This window comes from Camelina sativa, chromosome 7 (assembly GCF_030686135.1).
Source record: "Camelina sativa cultivar CO46 ecotype springtype chromosome 7, ASM3068613v1".
Classification (NCBI taxonomy): domain Eukaryota; kingdom Viridiplantae; phylum Streptophyta; class Magnoliopsida; order Brassicales; family Brassicaceae; genus Camelina; species Camelina sativa.
The window spans coordinates 25103155-25129800 of record NC_141886.1 but is presented as its reverse complement, the minus strand read 5'-3'; the positions used below and the strand labels follow the sequence as shown (position 1 = coordinate 25129800).

Genomic DNA, 26646 nt, shown 5'->3' with positions numbered 1-26646 from the left:
CCAACCGAAGAGTTTCTAGGATAGAATAATCTCAAGTCAATCGTACCTTGAAGATAACGGAGAATATGTTTTATCCCATTCCAATGCCTGCGGGTAGGGGATGAGTTGTATCTTGCAAGTAGATTCGTAGCGAATGCAATATCTGGTCTAGTGCAATTTGCAAGATACATAAGTCCACCGATAGCACTCATATAAGATACTTCGGGACCAAGTATTTTCTCGTTTTTTTCATAAGGTCTGAATGGATCACTATCGACATTCAGAGATCTATTGACCATTGGAGTACTCAAAGGAGTTGCTTTGTCCATATTAAAGCGCTTTAAAATCTTTTTCGTATAATTTGATTGATGCACAAATATTTCATCTTGGAAATGTTCGATTTGGAGCCCAAGACAAAATTTAGTCTTTCCAAGATCTTTCATTTCGAACTCTTCTTTCATATGAGTTCTTGCATCATCAATCTCCTTTTGAGTTCCAATTATATTTACATCATCAACATATACAGCAATGATCACAAATCCCGATGGAGATTTCTTTATAAAGACGCATGGGCATATTTCATTATTAACATACCCTTTCTTCGATAGGTATTCGCTTAAGCGATTATACCACATGCGCCCAGATTGTTTTAATCCGTAAAGTGATCGTTGTAATTTGATCGCACAAATTTCCTTAGACTTAGAGTCTAATGCCTCTGGAATCTTAAATCCTTCTAGGATTTTCATGTATATATCATTTTCTAATGATCCATATAAATATGCTGTCACTACATCCATAAGGTACATTTCTAAATTCTTAGAAGCTGTTAGACTCATTAAGTACATGGATGTAATTGCATCCATGATTGGAGAATATGTTTCTTCATAATCAACTCTAGGTCTTTGAGAAAAACCTTGTGCAACAAGTCGGGCTTTATATCGTGTGATTTCATCTTTCTCATTTCTTTTTCGCACAAATACCTACTTGCAACCAACAGGTTTTACATCTTTAGATGCAGTGACAACATGTCCAAAGACATTTCTTTTATTGAGGGAGAGCAACTCAAGTTGATAGCCTTTTTCCATTTCTCCCAATCAGGCCTATGTTGGAATTCTAATACGGACCTTGGATCTGGATCGCCTTTTTCATGATCGATCTCTTTAGATAAAGAAAAAAAGAATATTCCATTATCATCATCGATTTCATCTCTAGCCCATAAATTCCATCTTGAGCATAGTTAATAGAAAACTCACATTTTTCTGTATCATCCTGAGGACTTTTCTCTTTATTTGGTTCTTCTTGAACCTTTTCATCTCCCATTTTCTTTTTCTTTCGGGGATTTTTATCTTTAGAGCCCATTGGCCTCCCCCGTTTCAATTGAACCTTAGGTTCATTAGCTTTGCTTCCATCGAGTTCCTCTCTAGGAATTTCAACTCTTGATGGTGCATTTGCAGCGGGGATATATGACTTTGTCACCCCTTTTGTATTGAATGCATCTGGTAATTGATTTGCCAAACTTTGTAAATGTACAATTTTCTGAACTTCCAGTTCACGTTGATTTGTAGGGAGATCAAGATATATCAAAGATGGTGTATACCATGTAATATCTTTTGGTACTTGATTAATTTCTCCCCCTAACGCTGGAAATTCATCTTAATTAAAATGACAATCGGCAAAACGTGCCGTAAAGTTATCACCAGTTTGTGGTTCAAGATATCGAATTATACTCAGTGATGCATATCCGACATATATGCCCAATCTCCTTTGTGGCCCCATTTTTGTTCTTTGCGGTGGGGCTATGGGAACATAAACCGCACAGCCAAAAATACAGAGATAGGATATGTTTATCTCTTGGCCAGATGCTAATTGTAAAGGGGAATATTTATTATATGCGCTTGGTCGTATTTGGACCAATGCCGCAACATGCAATATAGCATGACCCCATATAGAAATTGGGAGCTTTGTTCTTAATATTAACGGTCTAGCAATGAGTTGCAGCCGTTTAATCAAAGATTCAACCATGCCATTTTGAGTATGAACATGAGGAACCAGATGATCAACATCGATTCCTATTGACATACAATAGTCATTAAAAGCTTGTGAAGTGAATTCACCAGCGTTATCAAGTCTAACTTTCTTTATGGCATAATCAGGGAATTGAAATTTCAACCTGATTATTTGGGCAATGAATTTTGCGGAAGCCGTGTTTCGTGTTGTCAATAGACACACATTTGACCATCTACTAGATGCGTCAATCATTACCATAAAATAACGAAACGGCCCGCATGAAGGGTGGATAGGTCCACATATATCACCATGTATTCTCTCTAAGAACAATGGTGATTCATTCCCAATTTTGGCTGGCGATGGCCGAATTATGAGTTTTCTTTGAGAACATGCATCACATGAAAACTCATCAGATCAAAAAATCTTTTCGTTTTTCAATGGATGGCCATTAAAATTTTGCACAATTTTTTGCATCATGACTGAACCAGGATGTCCAAGTCTTTCATGCCATATCTTAAATGTACTAGTAAACTTAGAGTTTACTGTAACATAAGATGCAAAATTATTTATTCTTGTGCAATACAATCCAGAGGATAACATTGGCAATTCTTCCAATATATGTTTCTCCTCAGATGTTATGCAAAGATATTCAATGCCATTCTTATTTAGAGTCTCTATATGATATCCATTTCTTTGGATATCTCTGAAACTAATCAAGTTTCTATGAGACTTAGGGCAATATAATCCATCAATTTCAATTTTTGTTCCCCTTGGCATTGAAAAATTGGCTTTTCCAGAGCCTATAATAATCTTTGCATTACCACATATAGTGCTCACGCTTCTAGCGGAGTCTTTTATTTTGAGGGAGGAGAAATATTTTTTTCTCTTTAAGTATTGAGTGAGTAGTAGCACTGTCTGCTAGACACATATCTCCATCCTCAATCTCAAAATTTGATATTTTCTGAGATAAAATATTTATGAAATAAACATTAATAAAATAACATAAAATCTTACAAAAAAGCTTATTATATATTACAATAGTCCTACTATTCAAAAAGACATTTGTTAAAACATAAAGTACATATCAAACTATGACAAAGCATATCATGGCTTATAGGCCTTATTCGCATAATTTTCCGTTTTCATTATCAACAAGAAAATCTGCTATATTAAGATGGGGTTCATCGTTTAGACCATGGAAAGAAGGTCTAGCGTTATCATAGATAAGGGCTGTCTTAACATCCCTTTCTTTTGCCTTTTGGGATGCTTGGTACAGATCGGCCAAATGTTTTGGAATACGACAGGTCTGGTACCAATGTCCTTTCATGCCGCATCTGTAACAAGTACTTTCATCTTGTTTCTTTATAACGCGACCAACATTATTGATTTGAAGATGCTTGTTGGTTTTTCTTGCGTTGAAGTCATTAGGAGAGAAATCTCTTCCTTTTCCTTGTCCACGACCTCTTCCACGACCATGACCACGGCCTCGACCGCGTCCGCGTCCACGTCCTCGTCCTTGCCAATTATTATAGCTGGATGTAGCAACATTCACTTCTGAAAGTGGAGCTGATCCAGTTGGACGGGTTTGATGATTTATCATCACGAGCTCATTATTTTGTTCAGCAACATGCAAAACTTGCAATAATTCAGAATATCGAGTATATTCTCTTTCTCGATATTGTTGCTACAGGAGAACATTTGAAGGATGGAAAGTTTGGAATGTTTTTCTCGATCATATCATAATCGGAAACTTCTTCTCCGCAGAGAGCCATCCTTGAAGTGATTCCGAACAAAGCGGAATTATACTCACTTACACTTTTGTAATCCTGAAACCTCAGGTTTAGCCATTCATGTTTGGCTTTTGGTAAAATCACATACTTTTGGTGATCAAACCTATCCTTGAGCGCGATCCAGAGATCTGCAGGATTTTCTCTCGTGATGTATTCATTTTTTAAACCATCGTGGAGATGGTGACGCAAGAACATCATGGTTCTTGCTTTTTCCTCTTCTAACCCCATTTCTGACGGATCAATGGTTTTGAGAAGCCCATTCCCTTTTAGATAAAATTTTACATCTAATGCCCATGTCATATAATTTTTCCCAGAGACATCAAGGGCGGCGAATTCAAGCTTTGCCAAGTTTGACATGATTACTATACAAATAATAAAACAATTTGTTAAATATAAAATTTTATGAAATAATTTTGTAAAATCTTGTTTTAGCAATAAATATAAACTATAAAAAAATATAAGCTACATAATATATTCACAAATTGAAATAATCAATTTAGGAGGCATTGCCTTCCATATAATTAAAATATATAGATCTGAACATATGATCAAGGAGGCAGAACCTACCATAATGATCAAGAATGTATATCTAAATGATCAAGGAGGCAAAGCCTACCATTAGATCAAGAAATATATATAGTCTTTTACTCTATAAATAATACATATAGTTATATGCATATAAACTAATTAAATTAAATTAAATTTAAGCAATTTTAACATAACTTAAATGTTACCTCAATGGATCACAAATCGCTTATGCTCAAACTTGTAACGGATCGAGAGTCGTTCGTGCTGATAACGTGTTGTGAATTATAACTAAAAGTACACTTATAAGTTTTATGTTTTGTAACACTTTGTAAAGAGAACAAGAACTAACAAAGAGAGAGAGAGGGAGAGAGGAGAAGCCACGAGAAAGGGAGAGAGATTGGGAAGCTTATTTGATCAAAGAAAACATATATGTTTTACTCTTCTTACACAACTCCTTATTTGTAGTGCATTACAAAACATATGAGTCACACACCCATTAGTTTTGGTAATGACAAGTGTTACATTTACAAAGATTGTGTAACACTACATGGACAAGTGTAATGACATGTGTCTTGTGATAGAATAATCACACATATGTTTTACAATAATGTTTTATTTTTGAGTTTTTGAGTTTTTGATTTATTAATTTTAAATTCAATGGCAAAAACTAAAAACCAAGAAATCAAAAACCATAATTCAAAATAGAAAATCTAAAAACCATTACCATTCATGATGCCTTTGAGTTTTGTGTGATTTCTCTGTAAAATCAAATTTATGGTTAGTGAAAAATTAAGCAAAACAGTTAATTCTTAAAAATTAAGAAAACAAATCCTATTATGTATGTGACGGTCCACTAAAAGCCCGATTTAATTCCAAAGCCCAAAAGCCCAAATTTGCCCTAAAATTCAATTAGGGTTTCTCTATGTCTTCAACTTCACCTATCCTCTCCGCCTCAACGCTCTCCTCCTCGCTACTCTCAGCCGGAATTATATTTTTTCTAGTTTCATCACGACAGAGAGAACCATGCCGGCAAAACAGAGGACGCCGAAGGTGAACAGAAACCCTGATCTGATCAGGGGAGTAGGTAAATACTCGAGATCCCAGATGTACCATAAGAGAGGTTTGTGGGCAATCAAGGCCAAAAATGGAGGCGTTTTCCCCCGCCACGATGCTAAATCTAAGGTTGATGCTCCGGCGGAGAAGCCACCAAAGTTCTATCCAGCTGAAGATGTTAAGAAACCTCTTGCCAACAGGCGCACGCCAAAGCCAACTAAGCTCAGGTACTTTAGCTGATACACTGTCTCCTAGCTCGATACCATTGTCTTCCATGTGGTTGGTTGTTGATTATTTTTTTTGGCTCGTAGAGTAGTTTTGCTAAGAGGGTATGTATTAGTTTTGAATATCTGCTGGAAAGTGGCAAACTTTTTGGAGAATTTGTGGGTTTAATAATGTTTGTATTGTAGGTCAAGCATCACTCCAGGGACAGTGTTGATCATCCTTGCTGGTAGGTTCAAGGGCAAGAGAGTTGTTTTTCTGAAGCAACTTCCCTCTGGTTTGCTTCTTGTGACCGGTGAGTTTTATCCTAATCTCCTCTCTTGATTCCCATATTCTTTAGTCCATTATGAGATCGCTCACTCATTTTATGTTCTCTTTCCTGTTTTCTGTTATTGACATTCAGGACCATTTAAGATCAATGGTGTTCCTTTAAGACGTGTTAACCAGGCCTATGTGATTGGCACTTCCACAAAGGTTGACATTTCTGGAGTCACCCTTGATAAATTCGATGATAAGTACTTTGCCAAGGTTGCTGAGAAGAAAAAGAAGAAGACAGAAGGAGAGTTCTTCGAGGCTGATAAAGAGGTATAATAATCTTTTCGGAAAGTTACAATACCATTGCTTGATCAGAAACTGGTTTTATATCGCATTTTAGATAGAACGCCAATTCATCTTGGGTATCACAGTCTGTTCCAGAAGAATAGAGAATGAAAATTACTCTCCATTGTAGTTGACACCTCTTTTTTAAATATCACAGGAGAAGAAGGAGATTCCACAAGGGAAGAAAGATGACCAAAAAGCTGTGGATGCCGCTTTGATCAAAGCCATTGAAGCAGTTCCAGAGTTGAAGTTTTACCTTGGAGCAAGGTTTTCATTGAAACAAGGGATGAAGCCCCATGAGCTTGTTTTCTAGGTTTCATAACCTAACCTTTTTTGTTTGAGTTTTCTAGAGTATCCGTCTCCTGAAGTGTGTTACCCTCTAAATGGTTGTTGTGTTCTTGTTCACTGATCAGAGACTTCAAATTTTTGGCTTATACCTTCTATATTTTACGTATGGATAAACTATCGAACTTGTTTCTTGATGTCACCTTTAAAGCAAAATTTTATGAAAGAGGAGATTTACGTTGTGCTTTAGCTGCTACGAACTTGAACAAACTTATAGACAGAAAAGTATGTATATGTATAATTTATGTACGTATGTATGCACCTGAACATTTGTTTTTATAATTCAAAAGGCAGTATACAAATCGACACTTACTGGTGTGAAGTATTTCTAGATTTGGATCATTACAAATCAACTATACGAACCTAGATAATCTTCGGTTTCATGGATTGTCTCCTTGAGAGACCAAGCCATGGCAAGACTAATGCAGGAAAGGACTAGAGAAGGATAAGCAAACATTGAGAGATATTTCCATTGATGAACAATGGCTTTTCAGATGCTTAGTTGGCAGCCTTTGCAATCCAAACAATATTCATAAGAACATTGATCTGGAACTTGGTTCCGTTCATACTGATGTTTCCAACTCCACTCGCCTGGCTTGTCGAACATCGTCACATCCCCACATCCCTCCGGTTGTGCACAGCAATACTTCTGCATATATAGCATGTATAGTTAGTTTTATATAAAACATGTCTCCTATTTATAGTAAATGGTTCAAAACTTACCCACACATTGCTGTTTTTGCTGGCATTGAAATTACAGTCATGGTTGTGAATGATACACGAGGTTACCATCTCGAACTTCTCCTTAGGGACCAGCTGGCCAAGTAACTGTGGCAGGGTGCGGTGGTCCTCGGCCGGATTTTTAGGGATTCCAAAAGTGGTGTTGTAAAGAAAACATTTGATTGAAAAACCAGATACAATGATAATGACCACAACCATGCCGTAGTAGAAAAAATTGAAAAGGCGTTTGGAGCGGCAACAGATTCCGTATAGACCGATCTGAGGAATCAACAGAAGAAACAGACCAAGTAACACAAACGGGCCTGACGTTTCTTGGATGCAAGAAGACACTGTTTTTTTTTGGTATAGACCTGTTCCCATCATTGTGAGGCCTATAGATATCAAGATTATTGTCGTCATTGTTAAAAATCCAGTTTGTACTTCCGACATTTTTTGAGTCTGGAGAACACGAAACCCCTGAATCCAAGCAAATTTGTAGTTATTTGAGGTTCTCTTTATGAATCATGGAGATGAATAAGTAAGAACATAAACTTTCCTGGCAAGGTTAGTTTCTGTTGCGTTTTGGTTTGTTTGTTGGAAGGTAAATAAATCGTATCTTAGTTTAGTTTATGAGGTAAGATTGTTAAATTATGTTGCCCGTTGTGGCAAATGACGAACTACATAATACTAAATATAGAAAAGTTTGTTCTGTTTCACTAATTAACCAACTCACAGGTTTGAACGCATTTGCTACTAAGACTCTTTTTTATGTCATAATTATTCCAGAAAACCAAAACCAATACTCATCTTCTTATACATTCAATATCATTTTCTTTAACGGTAATAATTAGAAATCTTTTAGTCATCTAATACAAAAGAAAAGTGTAAACCTAAATTGTGATTGATCGGAGATTTGCAGGTTTCAGGCAGGTACTTTGTTGGCATCCGAAGGAATTTTTCTTAAAGTTGAGGAGTATTCTTTGAAACCCAACATTTTGTTCAAAGCTCCAACATAAGCTTTAACGCTTGACACCACAATGTCCATCCCTGCTCCGGTTCCACTGTAAGAACACAAACTCAGGGAGACAGAGTAATTATTGCTATTCTTTTCTTCAACAAGGATGATGAAGTAGGTAAAGTGAATTTACAAGGATGATGAAGTAGGTAAAGTCAATTTACCTAAAAGTTCTTTCAACAGATTCACCAGTTACCGCGTTTGTTGATGAGTAGTTGTTGTCTCCGCGGATTAGAACCCGTGTGGTCGCAATAGCATCAATGCCTTCTGTTACTGCATTCATTGAGTACTCAAGCAGAGTCGCGGGTTCCTGAATATGAAAGCCAATGATCAGCATTAAATAAGTACTCATTGATATAAACACATATATAACCCTTAATCCTGGCGAAAGAAGTACCTTAACGATAAGATCAACTGCCTTATAAGCTGCATCTACAGGTCCGGTTCCAACAGAACAAGCTACATGCTCTTTGCCATCGGAATCAGCAAGTTTTACAGTTGACGTTGAGAGACCGAGAGTTCCACAAGTTATCTACATTCCCAACTTCGATAACCAGAATAAGAATTGACTGAAAAAGAAAATAGAGATTGATAACAAATCCAAGCTCCAGTTTTCACCTGCATGTCCAAGAGTTTCCATACTGCCTCTGGCTGAAACACTTCATCAGATACTAAAGCTATTAAGTCGGCATCGGTAACTCTCTGGATCACCAAAGTAACAAATAAAAACAAAAGACATTATGCAAACCCTCCACATTGAAATAGCAAAAACCTGATTCTATTTTTTCTGCATCATCATATAAATGGACGCTAAACGTTTTAAAAATTGGGAACAGCACCCAAACCAGTTCCCCCAAGGTTCTTACTACCTTTTTTTGCTCTGCCACGGCTTTGAAACGCCAAAAAAGATTGCTGAGCTGACCATCATCCAGGACATAACCGAGCTGGAAAGGGAAAAAATGATAAGAAAACATTATCTTACTAAGATGGTAGTGAGTATGGATATAGGGACATGTACCTCATTCAAACGGTCTTTCAGTGCGTGACGCCCACTGGATACAATAAATAATAAGTAAGCATTAGTTTGAATAAGACCAGCCCATCTGGGATAACAGTCTGAACAACAAAAGTTCCATACCTGAGCTTCCCTAATACAATACCAGCTTCATTTGATCGCTCGAGTCCAATCTCTTCGGGGCTCATAATTTCATATGTACCTTTGTGCTTCAGCATTCCATCCTAAATAGAGTGCATAAATTACGACCAAAAAACACACATGAACAAAGTTATGCAGAAGATTGAAAGGATAAATATGTATGTCATGAGTTAAGAACCAAATTATTACTTCGCTAAATTCTTTTCACTGAGAGGCTAAGCAAAATGCTATAAGGGTAAGTTATACCTTGCAAGAATTAAAATTCCAGACTAGTATTAGACTTGATGGAAGAAGTAACAAAGGAGTAGAATGATATCAAAGCTCCATCTAGGCTTCAAGTATCACAAAAGGGCCGAATTGGTGTCCAATGAAGGCCCAAGATGATTCTACTCTTACTAAAGCTAAGGGAGAAGAAGATAGAAGAATCTAGAAACCCCATCCAACCCCATGAAAGAATGAGAGGGAAAGATGTTGAATAAGTCAAAGGAAGGCAAGTGGGAGCAAGTGGGAGCAAAGGGACGTTGCGAGTGGTCCCCTACACTCCTTGGGCTCTCATGAAGCTCCCCCTCTCTCCTCATGTCACTTTCACTCTTTGTCTTATGTTTACCATTCAAATCTCCTTCCTTGCCTATATATAAAGGCTTTGTGACTACTTTGTAACACATATATATTGAATACAAGTATTTCCTCTATCTAATTTATTACTCTCTTCTCTCTACATATGCTTAACTAATAATCATAATGTAGATTAGTTAGAGAGTGATGTGTTAGAGGCTGTCCTTAAGGGCAACCTAATACTTGTTAAATACACTCTAAACTCTTCTTTATTTAGTAGTTAATCTCTAGTGTATCTAGTGAATTCCATCACAAGTTGATGGCTTGTTCACCTTAGAAATGAGTTCTCTTTTGTGTGGGTAAAGGGGGAATCAATCGCTAAGTGATTGTTTACTCTCTCTTGTGAGCTTTGTCTCATAAAACCAACAACTAGGAGAGTTACATTTTTCCCGATTAATAGAAATGGAGCTGACTTTGGTCACAAAAACAATAAGAATAGCATCAAGTAAGTTTCGTCAACTGACCTGATGAATACCACTTTCATGTGCAAAGGCGTTTGCTCCTACAATAGCCTTATGGGGCTGCGTTTGCATACCAGTGTACTCTTCAACCTGAGCAAATGAGAATAGACCTCAAAAAGGAAAATCTCCAAAAACTTTCCCCTTCTTAAGAAAAAATGAAGAATGAAGTTCAAAATGTGTACCATCTTGCTTGTCATAACAATGTGCCGGGTATCGATTCCAGTAAATAGGCCTCCTAACACGTGATCTCCACGGCATTTTATGGCCATGACAACCTATACAGTTAGAATAAAAATATTCAAGTAATATTAAGTATTTAAAATGCAGCTATGGAAAGGAAACTACTTCAGGAAGTTTTAATATCTGACCTCTTCTAATGAAGCGTTTCCAGCTCTTTCGCCAATTCCATTGATCGTCACTTCCACTTGTCTTGCACCCGAATGTGCTCCCTGAATTCAGAACAAGATTGACATATAAGTAACGGGTTGTAACAGCGAATCTCATCCAACGGAAAACAAAAATTGACATACAGATAAAGTGTTGGCAGTGGAGAGTCCAAGATCATTCTGACAATGTGTAGAGATTATAACATTCTGGATCCCAGGAGTATTAGCTTTTATATCAGCAATCAACTGACCAAACTCACTAGGCAAGGTTATACCAACAGTGTCAGGTATGTTGAGAGTTGTTGCTCCAGCTTTTATCACTTCACCAAGAATCTCGTATAAATACTCTCTCTCCGATCTGAACACCAAAAGCATACATTTTTACAATTTTAAGTAAACAGTGAAAAAGAAACACAAATGTTGTTACTACCAATCCTTAAAAAAAGGAACTTGAACATTCCGTGACGACACTTCACAACAAAATCTTATACAACTATCAAAATAAAGCGAATCTACACTATGCAATGGAATATTGTAGCAAAAGTAGGAAGCTTTACGAAGATACAGAGCATTTCAAAAACAGAGAATCTAATTCCAAACAGGAAAACGTTTTCTACAGTCAAAAAATATTTACCTTCCAGCATCTTCTGGACTAAATTCAACATCTTCACAACCCAAGCTCCTAGCAAATGCAACCATATTCCTAGCGATCTCAATGACCTCATCTTTGCTCTTCTTAAGCTTATACTTCAAATGGATATCACTAGTAGCAATAAACGTATGAATCCTAGGCCGTTTAGCATACTTCACAGCCTCCCAAGCCGTCTCTATATCCTTCTTGTTACACCTCGAGAGGCCACAGATCACAGGAACATATCCGTTTTCGTCGACGGTGTTGCCAACAGTCTCAGCTATGGTTTTAACAGCTTCGAAATCGTCTTTGGAAGCAGCGGGGAATCCAGCTTCGATGATGTCGACTTCAAGATTGGCTAATTGACTAGCGATATCGAGTTTTTCCTTGGAGGTTAGTGTAGCTCCGGGAGACTGTTCGCCGTCTCTGAGAGTCGTGTCGAAGATTCTGATGTAATTTGGGTCTGAAATGCGATTAGGGATGTAATCAGGACGACGGCGATGAGAATGAGAGGGTAGAGGAGAAGAATCGGAGATTGAGCACGAGACACGGAACTTCTCGGCGGTGCAGAGGGACACGGCTCCATGGTGGTGTGATCGGAGATGAATAGATGAAAACGGTGAGGAAGAAGTGGAGGATAAGGCTGGAATCGAAGGTAGTGAAGAGAGATTAGTGGTTCTGATGATCGAAGACGCCATTGCTGTAAAAACCTAAGCCAGAGAGTGAAGGATATTGTGCCGGCGGCAGTGTCTGGTTACTACTATTTGGTGAATTAATTATTTTGTTTTTGTTTGAATTTTTTCGAACCGAAACTAAACCATTAATTTCTATTAAACCGGAAAACAAATTGGAAATTGAACCGGTTTGAATTCTGGTGACTCCTCCTTAGTTTTCATCTCCTGCAGCTGCACCAACCCTCAAAAGGTCGTTTTTCAAATTATAAAACTCCATTCTTTATTCTCCACTCTCCTCTCCCATTTTAGTCAAACAGGCGAAGGAACCAGAGAGTGCTTTTTTTTTTTTTTTAATAGGTATCGTTATAATGGCTTTGACTACGAAACCTCACCATCTACAGAGATCGTTCATCTCTCCGTCGTCGCGTCTTACCGGCCAGAGATATTTGGAATCTGCGGCGCCGTCATGTATTAGATTCCGCCGCAGCGGTGTGCAATGCTCGGTGGTGGCTAAGGAGTGTAGAGTGAAAGGAGTGAAAGCGAGGCAGATTATTGATAGTAGAGGGAATCCGACGGTGGAGGTTGATCTGATTACCGATGATCTGTATCGTTCGGCTGTTCCTAGTGGTGCATCTACCGGGATCTACGAAGCGCTCGAGCTTAGAGATGGTGACAAGAGTGTCTATGGTGGTAAAGGTGTATTACAGGCTATTAAAAATATCAATGAGCTTGTTGCTCCGAAACTCATCGGTGTTGACGTTAGGTGAGAATATGATTTTTGCTATTTTTAATCCAAATTTAAATATAAGCCTTTGTGATTTTGAAGTTGTTATACTTTATCAGCTGTTTGATTGGAATCTAGTAGAGGTTATGAACTTGTTTGTGGCATGTAGCTTTAATTTGATTTTGCTTCATACTACTAAGTGTTGAAGTAGCACAAACATGACTGTTCAATTTGGAATCTAGTTGAGGTCATTGAACTTGTTTGTGGCATGTAGCTTTGATTTTGCTTCATACTACTTAGTGTTGAAGAAGTTATAATCGGTGATGGATACTTGTGTTGTGTGTAATATGTTAACATTCTTTTGTACTTAAAGGAACCAAGCTGATGTCGATGCTCTTATGCTGGAACTGGATGGGACCCCAAACAAGTCAAAGCTCGGGGCTAATGCGATTTTAGGAGTATCACTGAGCGTCTGCAGGGCAGGTGCTGGAGCTAAAGGAGTGCCTTTGTACAAACATATCCAGGATATATCGGGAACAAAGGAGCTTGTCATGCCTGTTCCTGCTTTCAATGTGATCAATGGAGGCAGTCATGCTGGGAATAGTTTGGCTATGCAAGAGTTTATGATACTACCTGTTGGAGCAACCTCATTCTCGGAGGCCTTTCAAATGGGAAGTGAAGGTCAGTTAGTGATATTTTGAGGTTAACCTGCTTGAACTTTATTTTAATTTATTTTTAGTTTGCATTGATGTCAGAGAAAAACTGAAAAGCTGTGATAAGAACCTTCCTGTTATGTCTCTCTCTTTTGGTTTCCAAGTTCTTCTTATTGTTTTGATTATGACAAAGTATTGTTCTTCTGAAATTAATGCATATAATCTACTTCGTTGATTACAGTTTATCATACATTGAAGGGGATAATCAAAACAAAGTACGGTCAAGATGCTTGTAATGTGGGAGATGAAGGAGGATTTGCTCCGAATGTTCAAGACAACAGAGAGGGACTAGTTTTGCTCATTGATGCTATTGAAAAAGCTGGTTACACTGGAAAGGTAGTCGAGTTCTCCTTTCAAATGCTTAGTTCTTTATTTCACATGATCAAATTGCTAACAGAGTCTTCTATGTTCCATTAAAAAACATCTTCTTTGTAAATCACTCACGTAGTTTAATAACTTTTGAAGATCAAAATAGGAATGGATGTCGCTGCATCAGAATTTTTCATGAAAGATGGTAGATACGATTTGAACTTCAAGAAACAGCCCAACGATGGAGCTCATGTTCTATCAGCTGAGAGTCTTGCTGACCTCTACAGAGAGTTCATTAAGGATTTTCCAATTGTCTCTATCGAAGATCCTTTTGACCAAGATGATTGGAGCTCATGGGCTTCATTGCAATCCTCTGTGGACATCCAACTCGTAGGGGATGACTTGTTGGTCACTAACCCAAAAAGGATAGCTGAAGCTATTAAGAAAAAGTCTTGCAATGCTCTTCTCTTAAAGGTAAACAAAATAAAAAACTATTGTAATCATTATTTCCTCTTGCTCATTTATTGTCCTTGCTGACCTCAATACTCTAGATCATTTATCTAAACCTTGGTTATTGGAGTTGAATTTCATTTTGCTTGTAATTTCATGGTTTCACAGGTTAACCAGATTGGGACAGTGACCGAGTCAATTCAAGCAGCGCTTGACTCAAAAGCTGCAGGCTGGGGTGTGATGGTTAGTCACAGGAGTGGCGAGACAGAGGATAACTTCATAGCAGATCTTTCTGTTGGTTTAGCGAGCGGACAGGTACATTACATTCCCTAAATCTGTCCACATCGTAGAGTGTTTACTTTACTCTCTAGTGTTCGCTAATCCTTCCCTGTTTTTGTAGATCAAAACTGGTGCTCCGTGCCGAAGTGAACGATTGTCAAAATACAACCAGGTAAATTAACTAATATCCAAACTTGTTCTGCAACTAAATAACCACGAATCATTGAGCCTTGACACATGAAATGGTAGAATGTATGTTATTTTTACACTTTTAGTTTGTAGAAACTGTGAAGTAAAAACTGGGTAAAAAGAAACAAACAAACACAACTTGGGAGTCTAATTCTAAAGTGATACGAGAATATCTAAAACTGTGGTTTGATTTATTTCCGTTGCAGCTTCTCCGTATCGAAGAGGAACTTGGCAATGTGCGCTACGCTGGTGAAGCTTTCAGATCACCATGAGAAAGTTGAGAAAGAAACTCGTTGGATTTTGCTTACAGAATTAGGTAAAACCAAATTGAGTTTCTCCTAGTATCAGCCTTTTGTAGCTGTCGCTGAAATTATTTTAAAAAAAAAAAAAAAAAAAGAAATAACAGAAACAGCTTTTTCTACGGAGTCTTGTGTTGTAATGTGATTGATACTGATGTGAAGCATGGATCGACCAGGCAATTTTCATATTAATCGGATAACCGTGATAAACCGGAGTTTGGCATTATCTTTGGTGCATTGCATTGCATGACGATTTGATTGTTCCTAAGTTGCAATGACTTTTATTGGTATTGAAATTCTGGTCACAGCTGAGACAAATAAAATTGGTATTAATTGTCGCCTTGTTGGTCAACGAACAGAACGTTAACGTTATTCAATCAGCTAAGCAAAATGGTTCGTTTGAGTTTGATTTTTTTCTTTTCTTATATAACACTGAAATGACGTATTGAATGGTATTGGAGAAAGCCTCTAACTGTAACAATAAAGACTTAGAACTGAAACAAATGAAATGATCTGGACGAGTCTGGAGCATGTGAGCGAGTTCTCTCGTGCCAAATTTGCTTTAGTAGTGTTTTACCAGTTGAGTATAACATAAAAACATAAATGGCCCCAATAGTAAAACATTTGAGTCACGTGGAAGTTGTTTTCCGTGTTCAAATTTGATTTGATTTGCATAATAATCAATGCATATTGCATAACAACGCTAACTCACGAGAACATATTCCTTTTTCTATTACTATTATTATACGCTAACTTAATGCATATAAACTGGTTAGAAATTGTGAAACACAATCGTTTCATTTTTATGTCAGCCTCACCAACTATATTTAGAAAACCTACCAGAAAAAATAAAAACAAAAAGAGTGGCTACCGCCAATTTATGTAGCTCTCCAGTTTGATAACAACGAACCAGTATGTACTACCCATCTTTATATAAATTGCATGATAATGAAATAGTTGAGAGGTCAGCAATCGGATAAGCCATTTTGATAGTAAAACTCAAACGGTACAAGTACATATCATTGACGTTTTACGTTTGTGTTTACAATTGATATTTGATGAAAAAAAAAAAAAAAAAAAAATTGTGTAACACCTAAATAAATCAAACAATAATTTTTTAACAACCACTTATGTGTATCCAAGTTAGATTTTTTTCATATTTCTTTCCATCAAATATTCAAAAGATACCTATATAAATCTATCTATACACAATGGAACTATACAATTAAAAATGTAGTATTAAACCGGTTAATATGGTAGCAAGATCCATCGTTTGGCCATTCCAATCCAATATCATAAAATCTAAGTTTGGTTTCAATTAATGTCCAAAAGCATATATCTTTATTTCTTTGTAAAACTCAACTGCTTCTTGGAGTCTGTCTCTTTCATGATTTATGTAATTTACCTACTTGTAATCAAATCTTGTAGATACACGAGTACACCAATTTTACGACGTCTACCTCAATATTCACTATCGGGCAATGTACGTGGATGAATTAATTGTTTTTTTGTGCCATGTGCAAAAATCTCATCTTCGAGAAAGCACAACTGTAACTCTCTCCTTTTATTATAATAATAATCAGACCAGCGTAACGTGTGCCGTCGACTTAATTCACGAAATAAGAAAGCTTAATATAAAATATGAGAATATATATACACAAAATGTCAAACCTATAAATAGACATACATAATACAGATATACCGAAATCTCATTTGAGAGAAGATAATAAAAACTAAAAGAAACGGTATGGCGTCGTTTTGCTCCATTATCTCTCTTTTTCTTCTTCTTTCTCTTTCGTCGGCGGTTATCTCCGATGACGCGTTATTTCAGAAACTTCCGGTTCCGGAAAGTAGGTCAGGACCTGAAGCTTTCGCCTTCGATTCCACCGGGAAAGGATTCTACACCGGAGTCTCCGGCGGTAAAATCCTCAAGTGGCTTCCCGAGACAGGTTATGTCAATTTTGCCCAGATCACAGAATCCTCGTAAGTCTTTTTTTCTTTTCTTTGGATCTTCAACATCATTAACTTTTGGATGATTATATCTTTCTTGCGGTTTTTGGAATCGGAATCTAGTATCATTACTAGTTAACTCACTAAGTTTTTTTTTTTTGTTTCATTCAAAGAAACAAAAAAACTCATTAATAGTTTCTTTTGTGACCATCGTCTTTGTCATCGTCTCTGAGAGTTAACTAGTAAAAATTAGTCTAATTTTTTTTCGAAAACATATCATAGTATACTTTTGTTTGGGAAATGGGAATATTTGATTTATACGATTATGAGAATACGGAAAATTATTTAAACAATCCTCGAAGTTAGCAGTAAAAATGTAAAATCAATACAGTATTATTCTTGTTACATGTGTCGCGTGTACCACAAAACATTTGGGATGATGGATACTGTTTATTTAATTTTGTCCAACAAATGAATGATTAGTAGATAGGAACTTCATGTAGGGACGAGTGGACGAAATTAACGCAACCTTTTTAGTTCCTCGTTATTTATAAGGCACACGTTAGCAATCTGTCATAGACCGATTAGGTGGCCAAAACGCTCCGCAGCTTTCACAGTTCACGCACACAACACACACGCTCCCACGTAAAATATAGGTCAAAACTGACGTGCGCACTTACGCAAATGATACCTAGAAATTAATTGATAAATAGATAACAATACTAAGAAAATTGATAAATGTGTTTCTTTTCGTAGTATTAATAAAATAATAAAATTTTATAAATGTGGAATCTTATACATGGTTATATTTTTTTTTTGTTTGTTTATTTAACTGTTTTTAATTGGTTTGATTACTTCAGGAACTCTTCATGGTGTGATGGAAATATTGGAACGGCTTTAGCCGGAAGATGTGGTCGACCGGCAGGGATAGCGTTCAATGAGAATACAGGTGATCTCTACATCGCCGATGCTCCGTTGGGTCTCCATGTTATTTCTCCCGCCGGTGGTTTGGCTACAAAGATCGCCGACAGTGTTGACGGAAAGCCCTTTAAGTTTCTTGACGGTCTTGACGTTGATCCCACTACTGGTGTCGTCTACTTCACTTCCTTCACCTCACGCTTCAGCCCAATGTGAAGTTTCTATCTTACCTCTACATATAAATTAATTGTCATACACTTTTACTTTTAAATGATATATCATTCTGTTCATTAATTCGTTTTTTCAAAAGTTTTTCATATTACAAAATATTTTAATTTGCTTATTTATATATATTATTGATCTAAATAATATTTGTTGTATATGCAGCCAAGTGTTGATTGCATTGGGATTGAAGGACGCGACCGGAAAGCTCTACAAATACGACCCATCAACCAAAGTCGTGACTGTATTGATGGAAGGGCTAAGTGGTTCAGCCGGGTGTGCAGTGAGCTCAGATGGTTCGTTCGTGCTGGTGAGCCAGTTCACGAAGAGTAACATCAAGAGGTACTGGATCAAAGGACCCAAAGCTGGTACTTCTGAAGATTTCACCAACTCAGTCTCAAACCCTGACAATATCAAAAGAGTTGGTTCCACTGGAAACTTTTGGGTCGCTTCCGTCGTGAACAAGTTCATCGTGCCTACAAACCCATCAGCAGTTAAAGTCAACTCTGATGGTGAAGTGCTACAGACAATTCCTCTCAAAGATAAATTTGGAGACACTTTGCTCAGCGAAGTCAACGAATTCGAAGGCAATCTATATATCGGAACTCTCACAGGACCATTTGCTGGAATTCTCAAGCTCGAAAATAAAAGTGAAGGTTCTTGTCCTGCCACTTAGGTCTCTCTGATTTGAATGCAACATGTGTTTACTATATGAGCTTTATAGTTATATGTGAATGTTTCTGAAGTCAGAGCCGTACATTGGTTTGATTTTTATGTTATTGAATATATATTTTGTTTTCATTAAAATTTGATTTTGTAAATCCAAACGGAAAGGTATGGCTATGTTTCATTTTGTTGTATTGAAAAAGTGTGGACAACAAAGCGCTCGAAGTATTCCTCAAGAATGTCGACGAAATACTCAATCCTTCGAACGAGCAGTATAAGTGAGCCCCAACATCCTAACCCGCCAAACAAATTTATGGGGTCATAATACCTTTCTGAAAGACTTCAATAGCCGATTGGTGTATTCACACGGACCCGATCAAAAACATTAACATACACATAGACTCCGATCCAAACTTTCTATGACATTACTCAATGGTCAACTAAAATTGCACTAATTAATTAAGGCTATCAAGATACATTACAGTACTCGCCAAAAATATGACGTAGTCGGTTTTTTAAATTTCTATTGGTTAATGTGTTATATGGTACGTTAATCATACCTCAAACTCCGAAAGGCGAAAGGTGCCAAGTTGTGTTAGCTTAGCTATATGATATTAGTCAGTATAAAAAATGTAAATATTGCGAACGATTAGTATTTTTAAACTTGCGAACGATTGTTTTTGTTTTTGGATCAAAATTTTCTAAACCGTATCTAAGATCGGAACATTTATATGGAAAAATTATCAATAACATAACAAAATCGAATCTGACCAGCTGATTGGCAGATTCTATAACAAAAAAAAAATAATGAACTTTGCTATTTCTGTTTATTGGGGATTCTATTTCTGTTAATTAAATTCTTTTCTTTTATTTGTGCTTTTTTCCCTAAATTTCCTTACTTTTTTACTTTGCTTCCTTTTTCTTATCTTCTAAAATCATAAATAGAATCATTCTAACAATCTTCTTTAATACTCTCTCTGTATCATAATAGTTGATTTTTTAGGATTAACACCAAAATTAAAAAAAATGATTAATGTTGTATTATTATTAATTACTTTTGTTTTGTATTCCTTTTAATATTCATTTACTTATATTTTTCTCACACTTGTCATTCAAATGCATGCATATATTTAATTATTTATTATAAAAATAAAAACTTTAATTAGTTGTTTGATTTTAAGAATAAAAATACATTAAATACACTAAAAAAATCATCATTTGTGATACAAGAAAAAAAATCCTAAAACATCAATCTTTATGATATAGAGTATCATATTACTAATCCATCTTAGTTTGATTTGTTACTATAAATCATTCATTCAGCATTTAATGTGAATTGCAATTATTTTTAAATTTTATGCTCCACAAATGCTCTCAAATCTCCAAAAAAAATAGAAATAGTCCATTTATTTACGGAACAACGACTCAACGTCAAAAGAAGAAAGAAATCTCTATTTACCCTTTTTATTTTAAATCAAGCCTATAAGCCTATAAATATACATACACACATCTAGAGACAGAATCGTAAACCAACTTTAGATTCGTAGATTTTTGATAAAATTGACTAAGTAAGATACGACAATATGGCGTCCTTTGTCTTTGTGATATCTCTTCTTCTTCTCTCTCTTTCTTCGGCTGTTTTCTCCGATGACGCGTCTTTCCAGAAACTTCCGGTTCCCGGAATGAGGTCAGGCCCTGAATCTTTCGCCTTTGATCCCACCGGCAATGGTTTCTACACCGGTGTCTCCGGTGGTAAAATCCTCAAGTATACTCCCGAGAAGGGTTTTGTTGATTTTGCCCAGATGACGGAATCCTCGTAAGTTTCTCCTTCTTAGTTTCTTGGGATCTCTCAAAAGTCTCAATGATTATAACTTTTTTGATCTGATTTTGCTTCTTGTTCAAGGAATCTTTTTTCCTTTAGTAAAATATCAATTGTCATCTAATGTTTTTAAGACGTGTTTGTATATATATGATCGTGTCTGAATTGTTTTATATTGTCTTCTCTTAATAACAAAATATTTTGTAAGCTCTGTGATTTTATTAGACAAAAGAAAATAACCTTGTCCGAATTTAAATCCTTTGTCATGACAAGAACTGTCATTGACACTTTTACTCGTTGTATATTCAATTGGTTTGATTACTTTAGGAACTCGAAATGGTGCAACGGACCATTAGGAACCGCTTTCGCCGGGAAGTGCGGTCGACCATCTGGAATAGCCCTAAACAGCAAAACTGGTGATCTTTACGTCGCCGATGCTCCGTTGGGTCTTCACGTTATCTCTCCCGCCGGAGGTTTGGCCACCAAGATCGCCGACAGCCTTGACGGAAATCCCTTCAAGTTTCTCGACGGTCTTGACGTTGACCCCACCACCGGCGTCGTCTACTTTACCTCCTTCAGCTCCAAGTTTGGCCCACGGTAAAGTGTTTTATTCCCTTTCTATAGTAAATATTTATGAACAAGTTATGATATACAGGGACCGGTCACAAATATAAAGCTACAAGTTATGTAACTAATTAATAATAGTATCTCTTACTAAATAATTGTTTGGTTATGCAATGCAGTGAAGTTTTGATAGCAGTGGGACTAAAAGACGCGAGCGGAAAGCTCTTCAAATACGACCCAGCGACCCAGCGACCAAAGCCGTGACTCAGTTAATGGAAGGTCTAAGTGGCGCGGCTGGTTGCGCCGTGAGCTCAGATGGTTCGTTCGTTTTGGTCAGCGAGTTCATAAAGAGTAACATCAAGAGATATTGGATTACAGGACCCAAAGCTGGAACTTTTGAAGACTTCTCAAATCTTGTCTCGAACCCCGACAACATCAGGAGGTCAGCTTCTACCGGAAATTTCTGGGTCGCCTCCGTCGTGAACAAGGTTGTCGTGCCTACCGACCCTAAGGCGGTCAAGATAGACTCCAGTGGAAAAGTGCTTCAGACCATTTCTCTCAAGAATGAGTTTGGAAATACTTTGCTTAGTGAAGTCAACGAGCTCAACGGCCATCTCTATATCGGAACTCTTACCGGACCTTTCGCCGGAATCATGAAACTTTAAATTTGTTATTACTCATAACGTTGTGTGGTGATTACCATTTTTGAAATCATCTTAAAATGTCTCTAATTAGACCTTAATTAAGGTATCAATAATATCACCTTCTGCCTCTAATATGGGTGATGACACATTTGTCTCTATTTTTTAAGGCTTCCTCTTCTTGTTTCCAAATATGACCTTATTGGCTTTTACTTAACAAATACGCCAAACAGAAACAAAGATATGTTCATTATATTTAGTTTATACTAAAAAAAGCAAATATGATCTAGAATTTGAAATGCATACACGTAATATACATTGACTTTTTTATACACGTTACATACACACATCGTTATACCTACCAATAAAGTGATACTAGAATGCGGCCCGATTTTATTGGTACATACATTCATATTGACCATTTCAATGTCGTGAAATTTAAAGGTGTGAATGGTGTGATTTTTTAAAATTGATGTGCGGTGAGACGGTTTATTTTGCACTATCACCATTTATAAAATATATACGTATAAAATGGTTATATTCACGCAAAATATAGAGAAACAAATTTCTACATAATCACACCCTAAGTAGCAATGCAACCCACAATGCTTTTTTTAAAAAAAAATTTCCGGTACCGCATTTGCAAGTAAATTTCAAAAGTAAATGTCGACATCTTTTTTTTTTGTTAAGGAAATATTTTGTTATCATTTCAATCAATTGCTCTTAAGATAATGTGTATCTTTTCATCATTAATTTTCTTTTAATCAATCATAAAATTAACATGATTTAGGCCTATATTCATTTCTTAATATTTAAATGGTACTAATTTTGGTTTGATTTCTTTCTTCCCATCTATAAATACTGTATCAACTTTTAGAAATACAAAAGAAGAAATCTTAATAGAAGGGCAAATTAAAGTACAAAATAAATCTATAAATATCCATAGAGATAACATCCTTATATATGTAAAAGAGAAGTACAAAAATGCTTCCGGGTCGGGTTAATTTCAGAAAAAACCCGAAATTAAAACTATGGGATTCGGATGAGAATAGATCCACAACTCAATTAATGGGTTATCAGGTTATTAAAAAAAAGAAAAGTAAACATCAATAAATAAAAATCATACATGTAAAACATCAATAAATCTCACAAACGATTCCCACTAATTAATAGCATTAAATAAAATTATCATTAACTACCTCCATGAATCTTAACAAAATCTTCTACATATGGTATACTAATTTCGAAAATATTGTTCCCTGAAATTTAGGAAACTTATAAAATTAAGTAATTATTTTAGATTCATAGTATAAAATCTGCATTTATTAAAACTTAACAATAAAATCTAAAACAAATCAACATTATTTGTTAGACCAAACTTAACAAAAATATTCAGTAAATAAAGATCTCAATAATAATAGAAATATTTTCACAAATAATAGAGATCTCAATCTTTACTCCATCAAAAAAGAAAAAAAATATCCCACATCAGTTAGAATTTTATTGATAAAGATTCAAAAGCATTATAAATAGGCCTAATGTGCTTCTAAGTTCTAACTTCTTACGATTCCAGATTTGAAAACTCTATATAAAGTGTTTAATACAGTTTTTATTTGAGCATATTTAAAGTTTTAAAAATTATAATATTTAAGTTTTTTTAAAGTTTAAATTATTGTTAATATTGAAACTTTTAAAAGTTCTAAGCTTTTAAAAAATTTCAAAATATAATAATATTTAAATTCAAATTATTAAAAGTTAAACATATTATAAATATCAAAACTTTTAAAAGTTTCAAATATTATAAATATCTAAAATTTATAGAATGTTTAAGATATTATACATATTTAAACTTTATAAAATATTACTCATTTCAACTACAAACAATGATAAAATACTACTCATTTTCATATAACTATTCTTTTAAAAAGTACACTAACTAGCTTGAGAAACTTACAATCACATGATAGAGCGGGTTGGGATTGATATTTTAACGAAGCCAATCCTTTGCGGGTTGGTTTGTCATAACAAACATTGTCGGTTAGTAATTTTTAGAGATGAAATATTTTATTATATTTTACATATATTCATACTTTCACTACAAAAATAATCAAATTAACTACATATCAATAAATATTCGTTCGCGTTTATTATATTTTCAATTTACTCACTTTTTTTTACTGTTTTATTTAAACTCATTACATAAATATATGATTTATATTGTACTATCATAAAATAAATAACATATTCAAATCCGTTATAGATCGCATGTATCTGTAAATATTTCTCTGCACTCTAGCGCGGGTCCGATCCTAGTAAGTTGATAACAAAACACACAAACCAAAGAAACAATATGAGGTCGTTTGTCTCCGTGAGTTCTCTTCTTCTTCTTCTCTCATTTTCTTCGTCTGTTCTCTCAGACAATCAATATTTTCAAAAACTTCCGGTACCGGGAAACAGGACAGGACCTGAAGCTTTCGCTTTTGATTCCACCGGAAAAGGATTCTACACCGGAGTCTCCGGTGGTAAAATCCTCAAGTGGCTTCCAGGAAAAGGTTATGTCGATTTTGCTCAGATCACCGGCTCTTCGTAAGTTTCCAAGATCATAATCATGCATGCTTCGTGTTTTTTGTTTTTTTTTTTATGATTGGAATTTAATGTTTTCAAAAAATTTGATACGGACCTTTTTTGCTATTAATTAAATCCGTAACAACGTTAATTTTTGATATTACTATATTTTTGGTAAATAACCTTAACTTTTCATTTCACATAATAAGAAAACGAATTAAAAATAAAACTCGAAATCAGATCTGACACAAGAGGCACATTGAGAAAACGTTGTTGTCAAAATACGAACGCAGAGTCAATACCCGATTCAGATCTGATTCGAGATACACATTGAGAAAACTTTGTTGTCAATATTGTACGAACTTCAGTGTCGATAATTTTATGGTCTAATTAGATTTCGTGAACTAATGAACTATAGAACTTACTAATCAGAAAAAATGCAACCTAGTTTAAAAAAAAAAAAATTGGTGGGCTGCTGCAACCTACTTTAATTAATACATACATCCAATAAGGAGTATGTTCTTTCATTTTTTTTAATAATCAGAGATGATTCAGGTTCTTACCACCAACTAATCCTTGGAAGCCTTTTAACTACAAATTAAATATATCCATTTGTCTGATTTCTAAACTATAGAACTATGGACAAAAGTTCTGTAATTTTCCAATTACATATCCTTATGAGAAACACACACGAGAAAGACGCCATGATGATTGGTCTACGTTAGCAAAACAAAGTGTCGTTTACGGTATAACAAAGATTTAAATCTTCTAAACACACGCCTCCCTGAGTAAAAGTCAGACGAACATTAACATAATAAGCATTGTTGTCTAATACGTATGGAGCTATACAAATATCAACTCCATATTTAACTATGTATGTTTCTTTTCATATTAATTATTATGTTTGCCTTTAACTATTATCAAAATTGATTTAATTTATTACAGAAAGTCGTCTTTGTGCGACGGAGCACTTGGAACCGTTAATGCCGGAAAATGTGGCCGACCGGCGGGAATAGCTTTCAACGGGAAAACAGGTGATCTTTACGTTTCTGATGCTCCTTTGGGTCTCCACGTCATCTCTAGCGGTGGCGGTTTGGCCAAGAAGATCGCCGACAGTGTTAACGGCAAGCCTTTCTTGTTTCTCGACGGTCTCGACATTGATCCCACTACCGGTGTCGTCTATTTCACTTCCTTCAGCTCAACATTTGGCCCTCGGTATAATTTATTTTTTCTTCTACATATAAATATAACTCAATACACTTATCATATAGTAAACTAACAAATTAAAATATATTTCCAATAGAATAATTCAACGTAACAGAAATGTTTAAATAAATATAAATACACTTATCATATACATATGTTAACAACTGCCATTTTATGTTTTAACGTACATTGCTCATTTGAGTCGGTTAGTAAAGAAAAAGATTTTGATCAATTAATTATACTAATTGTATTGGTTATGAATGATGCATATCTACAGCGATGTGTTGAAAGCAGTGGCAACAAAAGACTCGACAGGGAAGCTTTTCAAATACGATCCATCGAAAAAGGTCGTGACTGTATTGATGGAAGGTCTAAGTGGCTCAGCCGGATGTGCGGTTAGCTCAGACGGTTCATTTGTGCTGGTTAGTCAGTTCACAAAAAGTAACATCAAGAGGTATTGGATCAAAGGATCTAAAGCTGGTACTTCTGAAGACTTCACCAACTCGGTCTCGAGCCCTGACAATATCAAGAGGATCGGTTCTTCTGGAAACTTTTGGGTTGCGTCAGTCGTGAACTCAGCCACCGGACCCACAAACCCTTCGGCGGTTAAGGTTAGATCTGATGGTAAAGTGCTTCAGACCATTCCCTTTAAAGATAAGTTTGGGGATACTTTGGTCAGCGAGGTTAACGAATTCAATGGAAAGATTTATATCGGCGCTCTGTTTGGTCCTTTCGCCGGGATTCTTAAGGTTTAAAGTGTGACATTAGTTTGGGTTTTAGAAATAGTGATTGTGTCGAAATAAAATCTTGACGGATGATAAGATTCAATGTGTAAACTCTTATCTATTACTTCCGATGCACTGTTACAAAGAATAGAGTCACCGGCACATCACCGATACATCAACTCTATCTCCCTAAGCGACACATACGTCACTCAACATACAACAAAC

The 26646-nt window shown here is 35.8% G+C and overlaps 6 protein-coding genes and 2 pseudogenes across 8 annotated transcripts; 5 read left to right on the top strand and 3 right to left on the bottom strand.

Moving 5' to 3' along the window:
• Window positions 1–3632: 3632 nt before the first annotated feature.
• LOC147941663 (uncharacterized) lies at window positions 3633–4133 on the bottom strand. Its single transcript, XM_087458605.1, has one exon. It carries the CDS (start codon window positions 4131–4133, stop codon window positions 3633–3635), a length of 501 nt encoding a protein of 166 aa, XP_087314731.1.
• A 1072-nt stretch (window positions 4134–5205) lies between these two features.
• LOC104702112 (large ribosomal subunit protein eL6x) lies at window positions 5206–6713 on the top strand. The gene is made up of 4 exons (XM_010417936.3): window positions 5206–5584; window positions 5768–5874; window positions 5983–6164; window positions 6337–6713. Exons 1-4 carry the CDS (start codon window positions 5328–5330, stop codon window positions 6490–6492), a joined length of 702 nt encoding a protein of 233 aa, XP_010416238.2. The 5' UTR covers window positions 5206–5327; the 3' UTR covers window positions 6493–6713.
• A 68-nt stretch (window positions 6714–6781) lies between these two features.
• LOC104702111 (tetraspanin-17-like) lies at window positions 6782–7753 on the bottom strand (annotated as a pseudogene).
• Window positions 7754–7990: 237 nt separating this feature from the next.
• On the bottom strand, window positions 7991–12270 carry LOC104702109 (2-isopropylmalate synthase 2, chloroplastic). 2 transcript variants are annotated; one of them, XM_010417933.3, is made up of 12 exons: window positions 11512–12270; window positions 11022–11235; window positions 10860–10940; window positions 10674–10766; window positions 10495–10581; window positions 9398–9498; window positions 9278–9311; window positions 9129–9203; window positions 8878–8961; window positions 8657–8791; window positions 8424–8569; window positions 7991–8305 (listed from the first exon to the last, which is right to left on the bottom strand). In XM_010417933.3, exons 1-12 carry the CDS (start codon window positions 12204–12206, stop codon window positions 8167–8169), a joined length of 1884 nt encoding a protein of 627 aa, XP_010416235.1. In that variant the 5' UTR covers window positions 12207–12270; the 3' UTR covers window positions 7991–8166. The 2 variants fall into 2 exon arrangements, with proteins under 2 accessions (XP_010416235.1, XP_087315401.1); XM_087459275.1 differs by lacking the exons at window positions 7991–8305; window positions 8424–8569; window positions 8657–8791; ... (1 more) ...; window positions 9129–9203; window positions 9278–9311 and having other exon boundaries at window positions 9465–10043; window positions 11512–12206.
• A 195-nt stretch (window positions 12271–12465) lies between these two features.
• LOC104702110 (enolase 1, chloroplastic) lies at window positions 12466–15371 on the top strand. Its single transcript, XM_010417935.3, has 7 exons — window positions 12466–12945; window positions 13280–13587; window positions 13801–13955; window positions 14085–14402; window positions 14547–14693; window positions 14779–14829; window positions 15053–15371. The coding sequence occupies exons 1-7, from the start codon at window positions 12551–12553 to the stop codon at window positions 15116–15118; spliced, it is 1440 nt and encodes a 479-aa protein (XP_010416237.1). The 5' UTR covers window positions 12466–12550; the 3' UTR covers window positions 15119–15371.
• Window positions 15372–16638: 1267 nt separating this feature from the next.
• LOC104702108 (protein STRICTOSIDINE SYNTHASE-LIKE 12) lies at window positions 16639–19042 on the top strand. Its single transcript, XM_010417932.3, has 3 exons — window positions 16639–17128; window positions 17956–18225; window positions 18401–19042. The coding sequence occupies exons 1-3, from the start codon at window positions 16893–16895 to the stop codon at window positions 18909–18911; spliced, it is 1017 nt and encodes a 338-aa protein (XP_010416234.1). The 5' UTR covers window positions 16639–16892; the 3' UTR covers window positions 18912–19042.
• A 1323-nt stretch (window positions 19043–20365) lies between these two features.
• LOC104702107 (protein STRICTOSIDINE SYNTHASE-LIKE 12-like) lies at window positions 20366–22060 on the top strand (annotated as a pseudogene). The gene is made up of 3 exons (XR_015560869.1): window positions 20366–20717; window positions 21048–21317; window positions 21464–22060. The product of XR_015560869.1 is annotated as a protein STRICTOSIDINE SYNTHASE-LIKE 12-like (transcript).
• Window positions 22061–24167: 2107 nt separating this feature from the next.
• LOC104702105 (protein STRICTOSIDINE SYNTHASE-LIKE 11) lies at window positions 24168–26569 on the top strand. The gene is made up of 3 exons (XM_010417931.3): window positions 24168–24511; window positions 25436–25705; window positions 25974–26569. The coding sequence occupies exons 1-3, from the start codon at window positions 24276–24278 to the stop codon at window positions 26449–26451; spliced, it is 984 nt and encodes a 327-aa protein (XP_010416233.1). The 5' UTR covers window positions 24168–24275; the 3' UTR covers window positions 26452–26569.
• Window positions 26570–26646: the final 77 nt, after the last annotated feature.

What these genes read in the sequence shown, in the direction of transcription:
- LOC147941663 (XM_087458605.1), bottom strand. Translation starts at nt 4,133, where the DNA reads ATGTCAAACTTGGCAAAGCTTGAATTCGCCGCCCTTGATGTCTCTGGG.
- LOC104702112 (XM_010417936.3), top strand. Translation starts at nt 5,328, where the DNA reads ATGCCGGCAAAACAGAGGACGCCGAAGGTGAACAGAAACCCTGATCTG. An exon ending in CCAAAGCCAACTAAGCTCAG is followed by an intron (nt 5,585 to 5,767) that starts GTACTTTAGCTG and finishes TTTGTATTGTAG; the next exon opens with GTCAAGCATCACTCCAGGGA. An exon ending in TGGTTTGCTTCTTGTGACCG is followed by an intron (nt 5,875 to 5,982) that starts GTGAGTTTTATC and finishes ATTGACATTCAG; the next exon opens with GACCATTTAAGATCAATGGT.
- LOC104702109 (XM_010417933.3), bottom strand. Translation starts at nt 12,206, where the DNA reads ATGGCGTCTTCGATCATCAGAACCACTAATCTCTCTTCACTACCTTCG. An exon ending in CCACTGCCAACACTTTATCT is followed by an intron (nt 10,941 to 11,021) that starts GTATGTCAATTT and finishes TTCTGAATTCAG; the next exon opens with GGAGCACATTCGGGTGCAAG. An exon ending in ATTGTATTAGGGAAGCTCAG is followed by an intron (nt 9,312 to 9,397) that starts GTATGGAACTTT and finishes TATTGTATCCAG; the next exon opens with TGGGCGTCACGCACTGAAAG.
- LOC104702110 (XM_010417935.3), top strand. Translation starts at nt 12,551, where the DNA reads ATGGCTTTGACTACGAAACCTCACCATCTACAGAGATCGTTCATCTCT. An exon ending in CTTTCAAATGGGAAGTGAAG is followed by an intron (nt 13,588 to 13,800) that starts GTCAGTTAGTGA and finishes CGTTGATTACAG; the next exon opens with TTTATCATACATTGAAGGGG. An exon ending in AAGCTGGTTACACTGGAAAG is followed by an intron (nt 13,956 to 14,084) that starts GTAGTCGAGTTC and finishes TAACTTTTGAAG; the next exon opens with ATCAAAATAGGAATGGATGT.
- LOC104702108 (XM_010417932.3), top strand. Translation starts at nt 16,893, where the DNA reads ATGGCGTCGTTTTGCTCCATTATCTCTCTTTTTCTTCTTCTTTCTCTT. An exon ending in GCCCAGATCACAGAATCCTC is followed by an intron (nt 17,129 to 17,955) that starts GTAAGTCTTTTT and finishes TGATTACTTCAG; the next exon opens with GAACTCTTCATGGTGTGATG. An exon ending in ACCTCACGCTTCAGCCCAAT is followed by an intron (nt 18,226 to 18,400) that starts GTGAAGTTTCTA and finishes TTGTATATGCAG; the next exon opens with CCAAGTGTTGATTGCATTGG.
- LOC104702105 (XM_010417931.3), top strand. Translation starts at nt 24,276, where the DNA reads ATGAGGTCGTTTGTCTCCGTGAGTTCTCTTCTTCTTCTTCTCTCATTT. An exon ending in GCTCAGATCACCGGCTCTTC is followed by an intron (nt 24,512 to 25,435) that starts GTAAGTTTCCAA and finishes AATTTATTACAG; the next exon opens with AAAGTCGTCTTTGTGCGACG. An exon ending in AGCTCAACATTTGGCCCTCG is followed by an intron (nt 25,706 to 25,973) that starts GTATAATTTATT and finishes GCATATCTACAG; the next exon opens with CGATGTGTTGAAAGCAGTGG.